General features: G+C 42.8%; 1 protein-coding gene across 2 annotated transcripts in view; it reads right to left on the reverse strand.

Moving 5' to 3' along the window:
• Positions 1–16,661, reverse strand: part of UBE2J1 (ubiquitin conjugating enzyme E2 J1) — a 62,574-nt gene extending 45,913 nt beyond the window's left edge. For both annotated transcript variants that reach the window (XR_003999537.1, XM_030555932.1), the window contains exon 1: positions 16,542–16,661. Coding sequence is in view for 1 of the 2 variants with exons in the window: in XM_030555932.1 (XP_030411792.1) it covers positions 16,542–16,572 (31 nt within the window). In the remaining variant the exon portion in view is untranslated. The remainder of the gene's footprint in view (positions 1–16,541) is intronic.
• Positions 16,662–21,977: the final 5,316 nt, after the last annotated feature.

The following is a 21,977-nucleotide window of genomic DNA, read 5'->3' on the forward strand; positions in this document are numbered from 1 at the left end:
CTTAACTAAATTCAAAAATTCATATGTTTGTTTTGTTAAAATATTGTATGTTTGCTGTTGGAAGAAAAAAAATCCAGAATACATAACGTTGTTTTAGTTAAATAAAACAATTTAGAAGTCTGTCTGGTGACATTCTCCTAATACTGCATGGCAAGAAAATTTTCAAATATTAATGATTAACCTGTTGGATTGGAGATAGTTCACCTTCCAATGACTTCATAAATATTTGCTTCAATTACTTTTGGTAAATGAAATAACCAATCATTCATTTTCTGATATAGCTGTAAAACTAATTTGAAAAGTTTTCAAAATAAATCCCTTTAAAAATGTATAGTATGTACCTTCTAAAAATGAGACCTACATCTGTCTCTGGGTTGTGAAGAATATGTATTAGGGTTATAACAACCAACAAGAATGCACTTTTATGTAGAAATCCATGATTAAATTGAGTCTTCCTGACTAGTGATTTAAATCAATTTGATTTAAATCAAATCCATCCTGGTGAAAACTAACATGATTTGGTCATTTCTCTCTCTCACACAGCTTGGAAAAGTTCTGAGTAGATGGAGAAACACTGGAGCAATCAGTCTACAGACTTAGGAAGACAGCACTGTAACAGTTGAATCTCAGTTCACACTTAGAAGGTCATTTTCACAAGCATAAGTGCTAGAAACAGTGAAGGATGGCCGGGTGGCTAAAGTACTGTCTTGGTAATTCAGGAGACCTGGATTTAATTTCAAGCTCTGCCACAGAATTCCTCTGGGATTTTAGGAAAGTCACAATCTCTTGGTGGCTGAGCTCCCCATAACAATGGTTGCCCTCTGCTACCCTTTGTCTGTCATGTCTAGTTAGACTGTGAGCTCTTCAAGTCAAGAACTCCCTCTATACGTTTGTACTGTCCATATCACAATGGGACCTTGATCTTAGCTGATGCTTCTAGTCACTGATGAAATACAAATAATTAATACTAATGCTTAAGAAAAAGAAAGGTTAGATTCTGCAGAAGCTGATGGTACTTGTCCTGGAAAATTTCCTACTCATCCTGGATGAATAATCTTTCAAATCCTGTGACACAAGATATAATGCTATTTGTGAAAGAATATCATTTTGTAATTCTCAAGTTATTTAATTATAAAAATTTCTCTCTTCTAGAAATAGCTGAAATGCCACATTTATTCTGCACACTGAATACCAACATTCTCCAAAGTCCATGCTCATGTCTAAAATAGGAAACACTCATACTGAGCTTCATCTTTTCCTCCAGAAACATTTGCGCCAAATTATTAAGTCATGGGAGCCTGGCCTGAAGAATCACAGAGCAAAGAAAGAGACACCCAGAGCAGCCATCTGGTCATCTTTTCACAGCTTCTCAGTTCCAGCATGCAGGTTTCATCAGTTCCAGCCACTAGAGGGAGAGTTCTGCATCATCAGATCTGGATGTGTCAACCAGGCAATAGTGCTTCATAATGGCATGAAGTCAACCCCAAGTTGTTGCTCTGCATGTTTCTGAGATGAGTATGGTGCTCATGGAAGCTGCAGATGCAGCCTGAGCCTTAGAGGAGCCCTAATCTGAGATTTAAACTGGCTAGCACATAACTGAGCCTAATGCACTGAGAGTCCTTAAGCTGAAACAGCATGGCACTTTAACCTGTCTGCAAACACTAGTCTTGAGAGAAGCTAAATAAATAATTTTTTTTATATATTTTATATATCTCTACACGCACACGCACACACAGACAGTATGATCGCAGTCTAAGGATATCCTGTGTAATCTAGCCTCCCACTGACAGATATATGGTTTGGGAAAGAGAAGTTGTAAATTGATTTGATTCAAATGAAAATTAGTGACTACCTTAAGCAAAAACTTGGGATGAGGACTAAGGGTTATCCTTATACAAAATCACACATGAAGGATCTGCTGTAAATGGTTGTATTTTCTCAATTCTTCTGTCTAATGCAATTGCTTCTAAAAATGCTATTAAAGGAATTGGCACATGAAATTGCAAGCCCATTAGCAAGAATTTTTAATAAATCTGTTAACTCAGGGGTTGTACTATATGACTGGAGAATTGCTAACATAGTTCCTATTTTTAAGAAAGGGGGAAAAAGTGATCTGGGTAACTACAGGCTTGTTAGTTTGCAAGGCCTCAGAAAAAAATTTGCAGGAAAAAAGTAGTTAACAACACTGAAGTCAATGGTAATTAGCACAAAATACAACATGGTTTTACAAAAGGTAGATCAGGCCAAACCAACCTGATCCACTTCTTTGAGAAGGTAACAGATTTTTTAGATAAAGGAAATGCAATCGATCTAATTTACCTCAATTTCAGTAAGGCATTTGATACAGTTCCATATGGGGAATTATTAAATTGGAAAAGATGGGGATCAATATGAAAATTGAAAAGGTGGATAAGGAACTGGTTAAAGGGGAGACTACAACAGGTCATATTGAAAGGTAAACTTTCAAGCTGGAGGGAGGTTACTAGTGGAGTTCCTCAGGGATCGGTTTGGGGACCAATCTTATTTAATCTTTTTATTACTGGCCTTGGCACAAAAAGTGGGAGTTTGCTAATAAAGTTTGCGGATGACACAAAGCTGGGAGGTATTGCCAATACAGAGAAGGACTGGGATATCATATAGGAAGATCTGGATGACCTTTTAAACTGGAGTAACAGTAATAAGATGAACTGTAATACTGAAAAGTGCCAGGGATTTATTTAGGGATTAATAAGAATTTTTGTTATAAGCTGGGGACTTATCAGTTGTAAGTAACAGAGGAGGAGAAGGACCTCGGCGTATTGGTTGATCACAGGACGACTATGAGACGCCAATTTCATATGGTGGTGAAAAAAGCTAATGCAGTCTTGGGATGCATCAGGTGAGGTATTTCCAGTAGAAATAAGGAAAGGTTAGTACCATTATACAAGGCACTGGTGAGACCTCATCTGGAATACTGTGTGCAGTTCTAGTCTCCCATGTTTAAGAAGGATGTATTCAAACTGGAACAGGTACAGAGAAGGGCTACTAGGATGATCCGAGGAATGGAAAACCTGTCTTATGAAGGGAGACTCAATGAGCTTGGCTTTTTTAGTCTAACCAAAAGGCTGCTGAGGGGAAATATGATTGCTCTCTATAAATACACCTCTACCTCAATACAACGCTGTCCTCGGGAGCCAAAAAATCTTACCACGTTATAGGTGAAACCATGTTATATCAAACTTGCTTTGATGCACCAGAGTGCACAGCCCCGCCCCCGGAGCACTGCTTTACCACGTTATATCCAAATTCGTGTTATATTGGGTCGAGTTATATCAGGGTAGAGGTGTATATCAGAGGGATAAATACCAGGGAGGGAGAGGAATTATTTAAGCTCAGTATTAACATGGACACAAGAACAAATGGATATAAATTGGCCATCAGGAAGTTGAGACTTGAAATTAGACGAAGGTTTCTAACCATCAGAGGAGCGAAGTTCTGGAACAGCCTTTCAAGGGTAGCAGTAGGGGAAAAAGACATATTTGGCTTCAAAACTAAGCTTGATAAGCTTATGGAGGGGATGGTATGACGGGATAGTCAAAGATCAATTAATTGCCAACATTAGACTATTAGTAGTAAATATGCCCAATGGTCCGTAACGGGATGTTAGATGGGGTGGGCTCTGAGTTACTACAGAGAATTCTTTCCTGGTGTCTGGCTGGTGAGTCTTGCTCATATGCTCACAGTTTAGCTGATTGCCATATTTGGGGTCGGGAAAGAATTTTCCTCCAGGGCAGATTGGGGGAGGCCCTGGGAGTTTTTTGCCTTCCTCTGCAGTGTGGGGCATGGGTCACTTGCTGGAGGATTCTCAGCCCCTTGAAGTCTTTAAACCATGATGTGAGGGCTTCAGTGGCTCAGACATAGGTCAGGGGTTTGTTATGGGAGTGGGTGCGGGAGATTCTGTGGCCTGTGTTGTGCAGAAGGTCAGACTAGACGATGATAACAGTCCATTCTGACCTTAAAGTCTATGATTCTAAAGACTCAGAGAAAAGAGTCCTATAGACTGAACCACCAACGCTACATTCTGCAGCAATCTGGGATATCCTTGAAGGTCTTTCCATTCAAGTATTAAGTATTTTCTGTCTAAGAAAACAAGTAATTACCTGGTAAATCTGCTCTTGTTGAAAAAAAAAAATCTGCTGACAACTGCACAAACTTTAGAAATCCAGGAATAAGTTTAGAGTTTGCATCTGTGTACAGCATGTGTTACAACAGGGCCTTTCATAACACGAACATACACAATGATAAATTCAGAAGTTTTAAAGCAAAGATAATTATTACTTAAACACAAAACACCAGAAAAAATGCTTAAAGTGAAAATCTTTTCTCAAACTCTCCTCCCACAGGCTTTCAATGTTTTAAACCGGGGGCCAACACCCTTACAATAGTTAAAAAGAATTAAAAAGTAGTAGTCACTTCAGAATGGTTTGTCCAAACCATAGTGACACTAACAGGTTAGCAACTCGTCATTTTCCCCATTATAGTAGACAGTCATCGGTTTTAAGTTGTAAGGGAAAATCCTAATGTGTGTGACTATTGCTGAATTATTTATAACACTTCTGTTTTTCAGGGTATATTAATTTCATTTTTAGCATTTTTCAGTTTTATGCAGATATTCAAAAATAGGGGGTTTTCAGGGCTTACATTATTCATTACAGTGATATATGCTACAATGGGTAATATCTTTATAATGTTCCTTAGCACACTAATGTAGTAGTTTCAAACAGTGCTATGTTAAAGCGCACTAGGTAACCTTTAGTCAAGTGCACACGAGCAGGGCCTACACCAACCAATAATGCACAATATGGTAGTGCACTTTAGAAAACACACCTCCGTAGCCTACATTGCTGCTTGGTGTATACATGCCCATAAATAAAAGTAACTTGTTCCAGAGTTTGTTGGATAAACACCAATTTAATTATTTTTATATCGGGGTATTTCATCAGTCAAAACCTAAAATCAGAAGCCCTAATTATATACAGTAGAAAGAATGACTAAATCCACAGAAACATATTCAGATAAAAGATATAATATTTTATGCAAAACCAAGAAAACCTTTATAAGTTCAGTTAAAAGCAATTATTTGAGGTCTAAACAAGGTTACTTGTACATTTCAAATCTGGTGGGAAGTTTGATCCGAGGAATGAATCACAAAATTCTCCTATGAAAATGAGAACTGATATTTAAGCCAGGTAAATAGCACCTCTGACATGTCATATTAGCTGCAGCAGATTTCAATATAAAATGTATCACAAGGATAAAGGAAAGCAGAGTATCTGCTCTAGAATTGAAACTGAGTTAGCAGAACAATTTTAAACATGGTTTTAATCCTGTTCATGCTAACACAGCTTAAGCATATTTTGCCTAGCCAAGATAGGCAGTCAAAACGTTTTTTAAAATGCATTTCTATCTAGAAAACCTGGAGTTTAATCAGTAGAGTGAGCATCAGTGGATGATGGTGACATTTGAAAGTGGACAGGCAAATCTGACAGAGAACTGAAGTGTCTGGACAACAAAATCCTGAAAAGTTACTTTTGATCATTTTTACAATGAACTCCAAGTAAAATTAAACACACTTTGACTACTTTACACAAATCATTTACAAAGTAACCATATTATTTAAAAACAGAACATTTTAAAGCCATCAAATATAACAGTGTAGTGATACTATTAAAAATAAATTAAAAAGGGAGTCATCTGACTAACAAAGTTCTGAACTATGTAAATGCAAGTAAATGTGTATCAATTTTTATATTCTCTGGGAGGAGATGGCTTGAGCCTTAGAAACTACAGATAAAAAAAAATAGAAGGATGAGGAGATAGTCTGAAAGGCTGTATCTTATTGAGGTAATATAACAGAAGGGACATATGGATTTTCGCGCATTTGGCATATAAATATCTTGCAATACCAGCTACAACAGTGTCATGAGAACACCTGCTCTCACTTTCAGGTTAACAGAAACAAGAAGCAGGCAGCATTATCTCCTGCAAATGTAAACACACTTGTTTTTCTGAGTGATTGGCTGAACAAGAAATAGGACTGAGTGGACTTGCAGGCTCTAAAAATTTACACTCTTATTTTTGAATGCAGGTTTTTTTTGGTACATAATTCTACATTTGGAAGTTCAACTTTCATGATAAAGAGATTGCTCTATAGTACTTGTATTAGATTAACTGAAAAATACTATTTCTCTTGTTTTTTTTACAGTACAAATACTTGTAATAAAAAATAAATATGAAGTGACTACTGTACACTTTGTATTCTGTGTTGCAATTGAAATAAATATATTTGAAAATGTAGAAAACATCCAAAAATATTTAAATAAATAGTATTCTATTATTATCAGTGCAATTGTGCAATTAATCATGGTAATTTTTTTAATCACTTGACAGCCCTAGTTTGAAATGCAGAATACAGTCGAGGATTCTAGGTGTATGAACTTCCAACAGATCAAAGTTGTGTTGAGCTACACAAATGGAAAATCCTTTCCATTTAGAGGAGTAAGTCTTTCTCATGGAGAATTTTCTACTTTGTAGTCAGATTTCTTATACTAACAGGGAGCGCACTATGTCAGTAGTACTCAACTTGCCAACATCCAGGCTGTTGAATGTAATGACCTCAGGTCTGGGAGAACAATGTGACTTTGGTTCTGCTATACTATATCTGGACAGTCTAGAAGAGGCATGGAAGGCTAGACAGACATTCTGAGGAGATTGGTCAGCCAGAACTTCCTTTGCCAATTTGATGGTAGCAGAATCAGTGTAGTTACATCCTGCCTTACTTTGCATATGCTTCTTGGAATCAAAGGATTTGGTAGAAAAGAAATGCATACATGGGACCTTGATCCCACAGTACAAGGAAGGCATCTTGCAATGATCCTGGGCACGTCTCCCCTATCTTTGCTACCAACCAACTCTAATGGAATTTCCCCACCATTGAAACATCTGCTTGATGACAGAGCTCTTCAAAGATCACACATCATTGGTGATAAACTGTCTGCTAGGTTGTTTCTGACTCCCAAACATAAAGAGTGATTTGAGGGTATCCCATTTTGATGACATCATGTCTATAACTTGATCACCACCTGACATGGAAGTAAAGAGCAGGCATCTCCTTGCTTCTTTAAACAGTACAATGCAGATGTGCCATCTGTGAGAATCTCAACTGTAAAGATCTGTAGAACAGTTTGGCATGCACAGCATTACAGTCTGACTACTCTTTGTTCTAGTAAATTTATATGAAGAGGCATGGCCTTTTGAGACCAAGTTCTTCCAGCTGTACTCCCCAATGCACCTGTGACCCACTTCTTTGTAAGAGGAGGTGTGAAGAAGAATATGCTCTTCAAATATCTTTGTGGTCTAACCACCAGTACAGTGCCAATAGGATGTTTGCTTTCTCATTCTTGTAAAGAACAAATGACACACTGAGCAGTGATCAGGGACATGGATCTCCCTGAGATAAAATAGACAGCAGATACAGCTCTCCGTAAGTGGGATTAAACCATCACAGCCTGAGGGCTTTGAAACCATCATTTTTGCATGGGTAGAGATACACCCAGTCCTAAGGAACAAATTAAATTTAGTTTGATTTTTTTAAAATATATAACCAAATTAAAAAATGTGAGGAAAAACCTTAAAGGGAATTAACCCTATCTAATTTGCAAGAGAAGTAAATTCCACAGGGTGGCACACAGACACCACTCATTACATCTCACTGTCATGGACACTAAGAGGGAACTGAGGGACAGTTCTGACCACTCTGCCCTTTATGACATTGGGTGGTTGGGCACAAGGACATGAATAGTGCAGGTGTGGCCCAATAGATATTGCTATTCAAAAGATTCCTCTCTTGTATGTATGGGCACCTAGATTGTGAGCCATGCTGACATATACCCACAGAACAACTTTGGTGTACTTTTAAAATGTTTGCCACAATTTTATTTGCATAGCTTTGTTTATAATTCACTTTATATCATGTTATGTATTAACAAGTGAGCCATTTTTAAAACTTACTTTTAAACCCAAATATTAACATGGGGAAATCACAAGCTTGCTGAATTTAAAATTCAGTTTTTCTGCAGTCGTTGCTATTTAGTCCAGCAGGTGCAAAGAAATGGCTTCATTTTAAAGTCTCTTGCTAAAAGCAAGTAGGAATGGTAATAGCCAGAGGTGGGGAAGCATTTCCAGATTAACCACAAGTACTTGCCCTCACCACCCAGTACTCTAAACTGCCGTTCAGTGCAACTCTTATTTCCAATGACATGGCAAACCATATAAAATAAGTGTGCCTGAATACCTCATCAATTAACATGTGATAAATCAGATCTAAATATTTATATTAATTATAAGTCTGCTCCCATGAAATCTGTTGTATGCAGTGCCGCTGAAGCTGTGCTGGTCTCAGAATATTAGAGAGACAAGGTGAGTGAGGCAATACCTTTTACTGGACCCTGAAATCTATTTATTAAAATACAGAAACACAACATAACATTTTATTTGCAATGTGACTGTTCTTGTAATTCTACAGTTGTGGAATTATATGAGGAATCACATCTCTATTTTAGCAATAAATACATTAAAATATAAAAGCAGGAATGCTTAGTGAATGTTCGCTACAGTTAGGAAAAAATGCCAGAATACAGAGGACGACCAAACCCTGTCCAGATGCATATGGGGAGGATTTGTGAGGGATGGAGTAGCAACTAGGAAGAGGGTGCAAAGAGCCTACCTTAGACTTATAGAATATGTCGTATTAGAATTAAACTCTCTTCTGTCCTCAGTATTAGTAATAGGATGACATGGCTGAGAAATGGAGCCACTGCTCCATGTTAGTGCCACTAGTAATAATGCCCATCTCCCCAAACAGCGTGCAAAGGGGAAGAGCAATGGTGGAGCCATAGACCCAACTACCCTCTACATCTGTGATGCAACTCCTATTGCCACGGGCAATCCCTAGAAGCCCCAAGAGAAATTCAGGCTGAGCCAGCCAGCATTCGTCTGGGATTCCTGCTACAGTACAACCTCACCCGATCCTGCTCTACTCACAAACTTCCCTTTCCAATGCAATGCTGTTCCTTTGAGGCACAATATAACCCATAATGGAATATTTCCTGCTCAAAGTTCTAATAAATAAATCTGGGGAGTGGTCCTACTTTGAGCAGGGGATTGGACTAGATGACCTCCTGAGATCCCTTCCAACCCTCATGCTCTATTATTCTAATGTACCAATGTAACCAATCAGTGTTATCAATCAACTATATAGATGTCAATATAAAATATTTTAATGGAACATGGCACCTAGTCAATACATGTTGACACTGGTTACTATCATGGCCCTGATTCTGCCAAGCCTTCTGCATATGCATAACTTTACACACTGTGAATAGTCCCATTGATTTATACACAAACATCTTAGTGTGTTTGTAAAATTAAATAATTTCGCTAAACATTTCTTTTATCCTTTAAAATAACAATTTTGTGTGCTATAATTTGATTATGTCTTCCTTCTCCAGTTGTTCCTCATGTAACACAAATAACTTGTACACATATACAGATAAAACACACATCGGCATGCGCAAAAAGGTAATTGCATACATTTTTCACTGGCGCTGCTTAGAGTTTTAAAAATATAGCCCAAAAAGTTTGTGTGTTTTATCTATTAATATCTTGAACTTGGGTATTTTGTAAAATAAAGTGTTATGCTATACATTTAAAAAGTAAACTAACTGTTAACAAAAGGGATTTTCTAAATGTACATACATACTTAAGGGAGAAAACACAAATGAAGAGCTGTCAGATTTTTATATATAATAGCTTATCACAAGACTGTAGTCCAACTGTCTGTTTTTTCATGAACTGTTAATAAATTCTCTAATAACAAACCTTAAAAAGTCAAAAAAATCCTAAATCAACATTAAAAAAATTGAACACACCCAACCCTACAATACTGGAAAATAAGAAAGTAACCCTAACAACCTTACCTCTGCCACAGTCCACCACCAGCATGATCCCCAAAATAAAGCAGGTGTCTGTCTACGATAGTCTTGTCTATGGTATCAGTTTTGGGGGATTGTTTTGTTTTGTTTTGTTTTGCTGAATGTAAGAAGGAGAGTACACATGCCAGGACAAGTCCACCATTCATAAATATAGCATTTTATACCTTCTTCTGATCAACCGTTCTTGCTAGTACAGCAAAGCAAGGCAGGGGCATTGCCCACTCACTATGCCCTATTCCAACTCCCTTTGGAAAAGCCAATGTTGCTTCAGCTATGGGTTGTAATATTCTAATCTAGAATCACAGAATCATAAGGCTGGATGGGATCTTGAACAGTCATCTAGTCCAGTCCCCTGTGCTGAGGCAGGACCAAGTAAACCTAGACTGTCCCTGAGAGGTGTTTGTCCAACCTGTTCTCAAAAACCTCCAATGATGGGGATTCCACAATCTCCCTTGGAAGCCTATTCCAGAGCTTAACTACTCTTACAGTCAAAGTTTTTCCTAATATCTAAACAAAAATTCCTTGCTGCAAATTAAGCACATTACTTCTTGTCCTATCTTCAATGAAGATTGAGAACAATTGATCACCACCCTCTCTATACCAGTCCTTGACAAGTGAAAACTATCAGGTTGTCCTCAGTCTTCTTTTCTTAGAACTAAACACATCCAGTTAGGTTTTCTAAACCTTTTATCATGTTTGTTGTTCTTCGCTGGACTCTCTTCAATTTGTCCCTATCTTTCTTAAATTGTGGCACCCAGAACTGGACATAGTGCTCCAGTTGAGGCCTCACCATGCTGAACAGAGCGGGACAATTATCTCCTGTGTCTTACATTCGACACTCCTGTAAATACACCTTTACCCCGATACAACAGTCATTGGGAGACAAAAAAATCTCACCGCGTTATATCAAACTTGCTTCCCCCACCCGTTCCTTGATCCCTGATCGCCCCCTCCAGACACCTCCCCTTCCCTAATCACCCCCTACCCAACCTCCCTGTTCTCTGACTGCTCCAACCCCTATCCAGCTGCCCCACCCCCTGACAGGCACTCACCAGCAGCGGTGGTGAGAAGCAGAGCAGTGTGGCCCCAGTCCGCTCTACTCCACCAGCTCCCAGCCGTGGCGCTCTGCTTCCCGCCATCAGTGAGAGCACGGAGGTTGGGGAAAGGATTCCCCCCACCTGAGGTGGGAAGCGACGTGATGTGGCCCCAGCCGTCTCTGCTTTCCTTGCTCTGGCCCCAGCCATGTCACTGGGGGGCGGCGGGGGAAGGGTCCTGCACTCACCTGCCTGGTGAAAGTGGAGAGCCACGGCTGGGAGCTGGCGGAGTGGAGCTGGCTGGGACTGGGCTGTTCCGCTTCCTGCTGCCGGTGAGTGCGGGGAGGTTGGGGAAAGGACACCCCTCCGCACTCACTGACAGCAGGACGCGGAGCAAAGTGGCCCCAGCCCGCTCCATTCTGCCAGCTCCCAGCACTCCACTTTCTGCTGCCGGTGACTGCGGAGAGGTTGGGGAAAGGATGTCCCTCCTGTACTCACCTGCGGTGGGAAGTGGAGCGCTGTGGCTGGGAGCTGGCGGAGTGAAGTGGGCTGGGGCCAGGCTGTTCCACTTCCGCCACTGCTGGTGAGTGGGGGGGGGGGAATCCCTTCCCCCAAACCCTCTCCCCCAAGCAATATGGCTGGGGCCGGCGCGAGCGAAGCAGAGCGGGCTGTTCCTCGCCCCCCGCTAATCCCCCGGGCCATCCTGGGACTGCGGGGTCCCCAAAAGTGCCCTCCCACAGCTCTTGCCCCCCAGACTCTTGGGGAGGGAGGAAGCCACTGACAGCCCCTGAGACCCTCTGCCCTTTATCAAACCCCTTGGCCCAGCCTGGTCCGGCACCCTTAACACACTGTTCAGAGCAGCGTGTCAGAGCTTTACTGTGTTATATGCGAACCTGCGTTATATCGGGGTAGAGGTGTATATCCCAAACTAGATGGACCCCTACAGGCAGTATACTAGTGGATGGCAACAGTTATACGTCATCAGAAAGGCTGCTATATTTTTCATCCAAAAGCATGATCTATTGTTTTTAGGACCTCTTCTAATCAAGTGTTACTTATAAACAGCTAGTGGTGAGCAAGCAAAGAACTATGGTACTCTAGCTGTGGTACTCTTTTTTATTTTAAAATGTTTGCCCTAAAAGACAATTTTCTTGTTTTCTAACGTTTGTGTTTATAAAAATTCATTGGTCTTAAGTTTTGTCCCCCTCACTGATTCATATTTGCAGCCTTAACTTCATCTTAATGTTTATCCGTGAATTCTTCCACACCTCGATTGTCCCCTCTGGTTACGTACCACAAACAGAGCATCTCCCAGTCACTTCTTCTCAGCTTATGCACACATGACCAGAATTCATTACCGAATCTGGCCTGCTGGTTGGATCATTAGCTTTCCCAGCCTGGGCCAGGTACTGACAGGGAGCACAATGGGAACAGAGATCCACGCCCCGCTCCTACTCACTAAAAAGATAGGAGAAGGGAGTTCTGTATGTACAACATTGTCTCTGTTCCCCTCCATCATCTAGAAGAATATGAATACTCTTCTGGGACAATTTTGTGTGGAGTAAGAGGAGGAGGAGCAGCTAACCAGCTTCTTTTCAGATTATCATCCCCTACTGACTTGGCAGATTTCCACACAGATATCCAATGCCATCTGAGCTTCAACCATCACTGTTACAGGACAGCCACAGAGTACTTAGCCAATGGCAGTACAGAAAAAGGCAAACTACACAGAATGCCATTTGCTACAAAATATATTCCCAATTCTAGTATTCTTCCCTAGTTACACTTACTAAAGCATTCACATCATTTCTTGTTTTTAATCAAACTAACAGGGCTAGGAACAAAAGTGCTGGGTAGCTGGAAATTCTAGCTTTAAAGTAATTTTATCTTTAATGGGTGTCAAGACATCACTTCTCAATAGAAGAGATTCTGATTTATTTTAAAAAACCTTAGTTTTAACCTTTTTAAATATTCAAATAATTAGTCTTTTGTTCCAACTGGTAAATAAAACCCTGGGGTTTTCCCCATAAAACTTAAATTTTGCTTTTATATAACAGTTTTCAGCCATAGCTCTCAAGGTGCTTTTACAAAGGAAGGTAAGTATCACTGTCTCTGTTTTAATTTTGCAAATGAGTGAAAGTGAGGCATAGAAGAGTATAGTGATTTGCACAAGGTCACACATAAAGTCAGCACCAGAGTGAGAAACTCCACTATACCACATTGTCTTCCATCTAAGATGCCACATATTTTAGAAAACAGATATCTAAAACTACATTATAGTAACATATTATATGTTTTCCCTATCTGTTTTCCCATCTATAATATGGGGATAATGATAATGAGCTCCTAAGTAAAGCAAAATTTAATTATTAGATTATTACTAGCATGAATTTGGAATGATCTAGACATCTTACTCATGAGCAATGCAGTCATCACAAACACAGGCCAATATAAACTTCGCCCTACTCTACCTCATCATTGGCTGGCTTGTGAGGCCTTACATTCAACTTGACAGCTTCTCTGTATTTGTCTATCTATATGCAACATAATAACTTTTGAATACTGTATCTGATCACTTCCAAAATGTCAAGGAACATGCCAGGCATCAATCGCCAGAACCCTATTGATTTGGGGGACATCAAAAGATGGGCAACAAATGGAGCCACTGGCCTCTGTTTATGCCAACCATTAACATCTTACAGAATAAGAATAGTCTTGCTCATCCGCCCAACAGAGTTTAACATGTTGCCACCCTAAAGAAAACTAATTGCTCTCTCTGCTGGGAGACTGGGGATGGATTCTCAGCAAACAGGAGTAACCAGAGAGAGAACTTCCTTCCTTCCTCCCTCCCATTTTGCCTCCTGTTTGGGGTGAGATGGCACCATCCAGTCTGGAGGGAAGAAAAGTACTCTCTCTCTCTCTCTCTCTCTCTCTCAAAATTTTTTTTAAAAAGAGTGAAAGAGAGGAAGGGAGGGAGATATACACAGAGAGACAAAGTGTAAAGTGGTGGTTCTCAACAGGCATTCACAGAGGTCTTCCAGGGGGTACACAGGCACTGATTACCCCTCTTTCCCGTAGGTGCTCAACCTCCCCCTCTGCACCCGGCTCCATCCCTATTCCAACCCCTTCCCCAAAGTCCCCACCCCAACTCCATCCCCTCCCTTCCCCTATTCCAACTCCTTCCCCAAATCCCCACCCTAGCCCTGCCTCCTCTCCTGAGCATGTTATGTTCCTGCTCCTCCCCCTCCCCAGAGCATGCTACCACCACCAAACAGCTGTTTGCTGGTGGCCGGGCAGGCAATGCTGGGAGGCAGGCGGAGAAGCAGGGACACAGCGCACTCAGGGGGGAGGAACTGAGGCTGGGGGGGGGGGGGGAGACTTGGCTGCCTGTCTGTGCAGAGCACCCACTAATTCTTCCCCCGGGTGCTCCAGCCCCAGAGCATCCATGGAGTCAGTGCCTATGAGGGGGTACATCAACTCATATAGATATTTGCCTAGCACTAGCAACGTCAGTAGAAACTAAAATTTCATATAGATGACTTGTTTATACTGCTCTTAGTGTTGCCAACTTTCTAATTACTCAAAACAGAATACCCTTGCTCAGTCTCTTCCCTGAGGCCCTGCCACGTCCCTTTTCTGAGGTCCAGGCCCCCACTCACTTCAGCCCCCCTCCCTCCATTGCTCGCTCTCCCCCACCCTCACTCACTTTCACTGGGCTGGGACAGAGGTGCAAGATGGTGTGAGGGCTCCAGCTGGGGCAGGAGGTTAGGAGGGGGTGCAGTCTATGACTGGGGGTTCGGACCTCAGGGTGGGTCTGGGGATGAGGGGTTTGGGGTGCAGGAGGGGGCTCCAGGCTGTGGCCAAGGGATTTGGAGTGCAGAAATGGGCTCAGGGCTGGGGAAGGGGGTTAGGGTGCGGGTGGGGGCTCCAATTGGAGGTGTGGGCTCCAGGGATGAGGGGTTTGGGGTGCAGGAGTGGGTTCTGGGCTGGGGCCAAGGAGTTTGGAGTGCAGGAGTGGGCTGGGGCAGGCAGTTGGGGTGTCGGTGGGGGCTCTGAGAGGGGGTGCAGGCTCTGGAGTGGCACCAGGAATATGGGGTTTGGGGTGCAGGAGGGGGCTCAGGGCTAGGGTTGACGGTGCAGGAGAGGATTTGGGGTGCAGGCTCCAGGTGGGAGTTTGGGTGCAGGAGGGTGTTCCGACCTGTTGCAGTGGATTGGGCGTGGGGTCCAGCCAGGCGGCACTTACTTCAGCTGGCTCCCTGTCAGTGGCACAGTGAGGCTAAGGCAGGCTCCGCGCTGCCCCCAGAAGCAGCCAGCATGCCTCGTCCCTAGGCAGAAGTGCGGACGGACGGCTCTGAGTGGTGTGCGCAGCCCCCACAGCTCCCATTGTCCACGGTTCCCAGCCAATGGGAGGTGGGGAGCCAATGCTCGTGCGTGGCCAGCGCATAAAGCCTCCCTAGTTCATGTCACCACTTCCAGGAGCTGCGCTGAGCTAGGGCAGGCAGGAAGCCTGCCTAGCCCCACTGACCAGACTTTTAACGGCCCAATCAGCAGTGACCAGCGCTGCCAGGGTCCCCTTTCAACTGGGCATTCCAGTAGAAAACCAGACACCTGGCAACCCAGACTACTCTCTATATGTATACGCTGAAATCTACATACAATATCTATATTGCAATTTATTTTATAGTTATATGGTCAAAATAGAAAGTGCATAATTTTTCAGGAATAGTGAGCTGTGACACTTCTGTATTTTATATGATTTTGTAAGCAAGTAATTTTTAAGGGAGGTGAAACCTGGGGGCACACAAGGCAAATCAGACTCCTGCAAGGGGTCCAGTAGTCTGGAAAGGTTGAGAGACACTGGTGTAAAGAATGGGGGATCCTGATGAGGAAGAGCTGGGGGAAACAGAGCCCCTGGCATGATGGGGAGAATGAGGACCCTGGTGTGAAGGGAACAGGGAGGAGAATGGGGGATCCTGCAGTGCAGGGAGCCCTGGCACAGTGGGGAGAATGGGGGGGACGCAGGTGGGCAAAGTGGAGTGCCTGGTATGCGAGGGTGGCGGGCACACAGAGGCTGTGGCATGGGGGAGAAGTGAACGCGCAGAGCCCCTGCACTGGAAAGAAGGGCGATCTGGGAATGAGATTCAGCCACTTCCCCGCCCCCTCGCTGCTACCAGTCCAAATCAGCGTCTGCCCCGGGGCCGAGAGCGCCGCGGGTAGGGCGATACAGACCCCGCCGCCCTGGGGCTTAGGGAGCTCCGAGGCTCCCGCTCCGGCCTATCAGCGCCTCCGGGCCGGACTCCCGGCCTGCTCCTTCCGCTGCCCAACCCGGGGCCGCCGAGGCCTCAAGGGAGGCCGCCAGCCGCTGCCCCAGCGCATGGCGGGCAGGGAGCCGGCTGCCGCCTCCCGCCCAGGCAGACGGACCCGGAGGACGTCGCTGGGTCCCGCTGCCGCCGCCCCACGCCGGCCCCTCGCTCACCCGGGCTCTTCAGGTTGTAGCGGGACTCCATGGCGCGGACGGCGGTTCCCAGCGACCGGCCCGGGGCGGGGACTCGCGCGGCTGCTGCTGACTCGGCTCCGGCTGCGGCAGGAAACTGCCCTGACGTGGCAGCGGCAGCTCTGTGACTCCGGCAGGGCGGGCCCTGCGCGCCCGACACCGCCCCGCCACCCCGCCCCTTCTGCCCCGTACCGCCCCGGCGCCGGTACTGCTCGTAGCTCTGCCTCTGTCCTCAGTACCCTGCTCGAGCCCCTTCTGCTAGCGCCCCCACCGCCAGTACCTCCTCGATACTGCCTCATCCCCGATACGCACCTCTTATCCTCGGTCCCTTATCCCTGATACAGCCCCCAATCCCCCTCCTGATACCACTCCCATCCTCGATTCTGTCCCTCCAATCCAGCTTTCATTCCCCCAATCCCCTTCCTGATACCACCCTGATCGGCTCCGGTGACCAGACAGCAAGTGTGAAAAATCGGGACGGGGTGGGGGGTAATAGGAGCCTAGATAAGAAAAAGACTCTATAAAATCAGGACATCTGGTCACCCTACCTGATTGCCTCCTGATGCTGCCCCCTCCGAGATAGCCTTAGTGATACTACCCCATCTCAAATACCCCTACTAATACTGGCCCCATCCCTGATACCACCATCCCCAATATAGTCCCCCGTGCCTGGCCCCCATCCTGATATCTGCCACATCCCTGATCCCCTTCCTGATACCATCCCTATTCCTGATAGCTCTGCTAATACTGCCCCCATCCCTGTTGCCGCTCCCAGCACTGATTCCCCTTCTCCCTCAAAAATACAACCTCTCACCGCTAATGTTGCCCCCATTCCTGATATCACTCATAATACCTCTCCCACCCTAATACAGCCCCACTTCCAACAACACCTCTATCCTGATACAGCCCGCACTGCTGACATTGCCCCATACCTGATCCCTTCTGATCTCCAATACCCAGCCCCAATATCAGCTCGATCACCCCACTATTAGTAGTCCTCCATCCCCAGTATCCCTCTCAATACCATCTTATTGCCCATATTGCCCTCTCCATGATACCCCATCATACCTCTCTCACCCTGGTACATCCCCACTGCTGATACTTTTCCTATAGTTCTCCCAGTACTTTCCCTGCCTTGTTACATCCCCACCACTTATACCCTTCTCAGTACCACCTTGCATAACACCTTCATCCCACATACCTGTCCCAATACCTCCCCTGTGCTGATGCACCCTTACCTGGGATACTGACCTAATTACTTAGATTGAAAATTCTTTGGGAAGGGGACTGTCTTTTGTTTCATGTTTGTACTGCGCCTAAGACAATGGATCCTGGTCCATGACTGAGACACCTAGGCACTATGATAATGCAAATAACTAATAAATAATAATAATAAACCTATATTTATAAAAGTAGCCTGATTTTCAGCGCTACTGAATTCCTATTGACCTCAGCGAGAGATGTGGGCTAGCAGCATCTCTGAATCAATCCCTTTTTACTGATGTGCCTAATTTTAGTCACATAAATTTGAAAATGTTGGTCTTGGCATCAGGTTTATCATTTATGTTATTGTTCCCTATTTCTTGTCCCTACCTCTATATCTTTTCCTTCCCATCTCAACTTTCTCATATCCTATGTCCCTCTGTAAACCATCAGCAGTGAAAACCAGTTGCAAGCAGAAAAGTTGAACACTGCAATGGTTACACACACCTGTACATTTTTGCCTACTTAATTACCTTTTAGTTTAAATTTCAAAAGTTACTCTTCACTTTCTATTCCTAAAATTGTTGCATAGTGTTGTTGGCGTAGCACGGCAATTTAAGAGTTAGCTACATTTCGGAGTAGACAAGTGATCTTTATGTATACAGGGCAAAATTCTGGGTACAGTAGTTGGAGGAACAGGGCGTATATAACCTTGCCTCTCACCATGACTCACCCTTACAGCGGGAGGGCAGGATTCAAATACAGAACACAGAAGTGCATTAGGCTGAGAGATTAGCTACTACATCAGCTGGTGCACAAAAGGACCCACTGTTGTGTAGGTAATGTCCAAGAACACATGGCCCCATCTTAAGTGCATAATCAACATAGAAACATAGAAGTGTAGGACTGGAAGGGACCTCAAAAGGTAATCTAGTACAGTCTCCTGCATTCAAGGCAGGATTAAGTAATAACTAGACCATTCCTGACCAGTGTTTGTCTAACCTGTTCTTAAAAAACTCCAATGATGGAGATTCCACAACCTCCCTATGCAATTTGTTCCAGAGCTTAACTACTCTGACAGGAAGTTTTTCCTAAATTCCAACCTAAACCTCCCTTGCTGCAATTTAACCCCATTGCTTCTTGTCCTACCCTCAGAAGTTACGGAGAACAATTTTTCACCCTTCTCTTTGTAACAACATGTATGTACTTGAAAACTGTATTATGTCCCCTCTTAGTCTTCTCTTCTCCCTACTAAACAAACCCAGTTTTTTTAATCTTTCCTCATGGGTCATGTTTTCTAGAACTCTGATCATTTTTGTTGCTCACCTCTGGACTCTCTACAATTTATCCACATCTCTTTTGAAATGTGGCACCCAGAACGGGACACATCACTCCAGTTAAAGCCTTATCAGTGCTAAATAGTGAAAGAATTATTTCTCATGTCTTTCTTACAGCACTGCTGCTGATACATCCCAGAATGATGTTCCCTTTTTTTTTAAACTGTGTGACACTGTTCACTTATATTTAGCTTTCGATCTGCTATACCCCCCAATCCCTTTCCACAGGACTCCTTCCTAGTCATTTCTCATTTTGTATATGTGCAATTGATTGTTCCTTCCTAACTCAAGTACTTTTCATTTGTCCTAATTGAATTTAATCCTGTTGATTTCAGACCATTTCTCCAGTTTGTCTAGATCATTTTGAATTTTAAACCTATCCTCCAAAGCACCTGTAACCCCTCCAGCTTGATAATCTTTCACAAACTTTATAAGTATACTCTCGATGCCATTATCTAAATCATTTATCAAGATATTGAATAGAACCAGACCCAGGACTGATCCCTGTGGGACCTCACTAGATATGCCCTTCCAGCTTGACGGTGAGCTCCTGATAACTTCTCTCTGGGAATGGTTTTTCAACTAGTTATGCACCTACCTTATAGTAGCTCCATCTACACTATATTTCCCTAGTTTGTTTATGAGAAGGTCATGCAAGACTGTATCAAAAGCCTTACTAAAGTCAAGATACAGCACATCTACCACTTTCTCCCATCCACAGGGCTTCTTACCCTGTCAAAGAAAGCTATTAGTTTTGTTTGATATGATTTGTTCTTGACAAATCCATGTTGACTGTTACTTGTCACTTTATTATATTCTAGGTGTTTGCAAATTGATTGCTTAATTATTTGCTCCATCTTTTAGGGTACTGAAGTTAAACTGGCTAATCTGTAATTCCCTGGGTTGTCCTTATTCCTCCTTTTATATATTGGCACTATATTTGCCATCTTTCAGTCCCCTGAAATATCTCCAATCTCTCTTATCAGCAGTTTAGGGGGTCTGACATCTTCAGATGGTATGTTGCAGGCACTAGGAATGGTGCATGTGAATTTGTCCCACTTGTTTTTAAAGGATCAGTAAGGAGTGGCACAGCACACAAACTTGCCCATCCTTCCTCACTTGGCTACCCTGAGTCATCTTGCCACGTACTAGTTGAATGGCTATGGGACTCACTACAGGGCCAGACGCTTTCAGTCTTCACTATAATAAGGGCAGTACTTTGCCCAAAATCTGTAAAGAAATTTAGAATCCTCCTGACTGAAGGGCATTTTAAATAAAGGCGTCATCAGGTGAATACTTGTGTAGGTCAAACAGAGTAACATTTAGATGAGTTGACTGTTGTCTCTGGGTTATGGTAATTGTGCTTGACAGCGGTTACAGCATCACTTAATATAGCTCACAAAGGAAGCACCTGCACTGAATATGAACAATTTGTTTCTAGCTAGAAGAAGAAATACACAATCATAGCTACATCAGGCTAAATATTATGGAAATAATCCAAATACAGTCTTAATTTTTAAAAAGTAGGAATCTATTGTAGTTTTTTCCATTCAATTAAATTACATCTTTGCCAGTTTGGGAACATAGGTTACCATACTAGGTTTAACTGCATATCTTGATTACCTTTAGATACATGTAGGAAGCTAGGTTTTAACTCCACAACTCTCCATGCTACCTGCTAGCTTGTAATAGCCTCCCACTGAAGGACCGTGTGTACCATGGCTGCAAGCACACCTTCACTAATTTCCATAGGCAATATTGCCAACCTCAAAAGTCAGGGCCCCCAATACCATGATTTTTTTTTAATTACATTGGGAGGGGGGATTATTTGCCTTCTGTTTCCAAGCCTTCATCATGCTCCATTGCAAGCTTCTCTGCAACCTGGAGGTCTAGAAACTTTGTTTTTTAAATGAAAGGTGAGATTCTCATATAATCACTTGACTGAGCTGGGGCTTTAAGTAAAAACATCAAATATCATGAGACTTGTAGTAAGACCACAAATGTTGGCAATACTGCATTGGACCTGCACACATTATCACATGATATAACTAGGCTATTTCCCATGCTGAAAAACTAAAAGTGCTCAGTTGTAGTAAGCAGAAACTAAAATGTACCTGTATTTACATTGCTACAGCAAACAAATATTTCCTTCTATATGCAGTCACCAGAGAAAGAAACAAGATTTGACAGCTCTTCATAAAGTGACCTCCTTCGGGACACTTAGGATAGCCACTATTGCTGTCCTCAAATATTTAAAAAAAATCATGAACCAGGCCTCAGAAAAAGAGATTAATCACATTTTTACTTTTTACACAATCAGCTCACAAACACATGGTTTCTGATACAGGTAAAGGAAAACAGTATGGTTAATGCATATTTTGTATCTAGGTTTGATACATTTTTCTATGCTCTTGTGGATATTAGTGAATTAAACTAACCAATGTGAAATTGAATCATTGTTTATTTTCTCCTGCAGGTCAAGTAATTGTGTGAGAATGGCTAATAAAAAAATCCCTTCCATTTCCCAGCTTTCCAGCTCCCAGCAGCTGGGGACAAGGGCTGATCCAGCTCAACATTGGGCCAGGTTTTCATAAAGCAGGGATTTGGTCTGTTCAAGAGGAATTGCAGTGTAACATCTTGTTAACTAGAGCCTATATAAATAACTGCATTTTTATATACTCTGATCTTTTAAATGCAAATGCAAATAATTTCTTCAAAGGGAGTTTTATGAGATCTCAAAAGTTTGTGGAAAAGTATAATGGTTTCTTTTAAAAAGTAGTATCCCCCACTGACACCAAGGACCACATTTAAAACACATTGCTTTATTGATTTACAATTTCTAGCCTTTCAACTCAGGTATTTGGCTGAAAGAATTTAA

Source organism: Gopherus evgoodei, chromosome 3 (genome assembly GCF_007399415.2).
Source record: "Gopherus evgoodei ecotype Sinaloan lineage chromosome 3, rGopEvg1_v1.p, whole genome shotgun sequence".
In the NCBI taxonomy this organism is placed as follows: domain Eukaryota; kingdom Metazoa; phylum Chordata; order Testudines; family Testudinidae; genus Gopherus; species Gopherus evgoodei.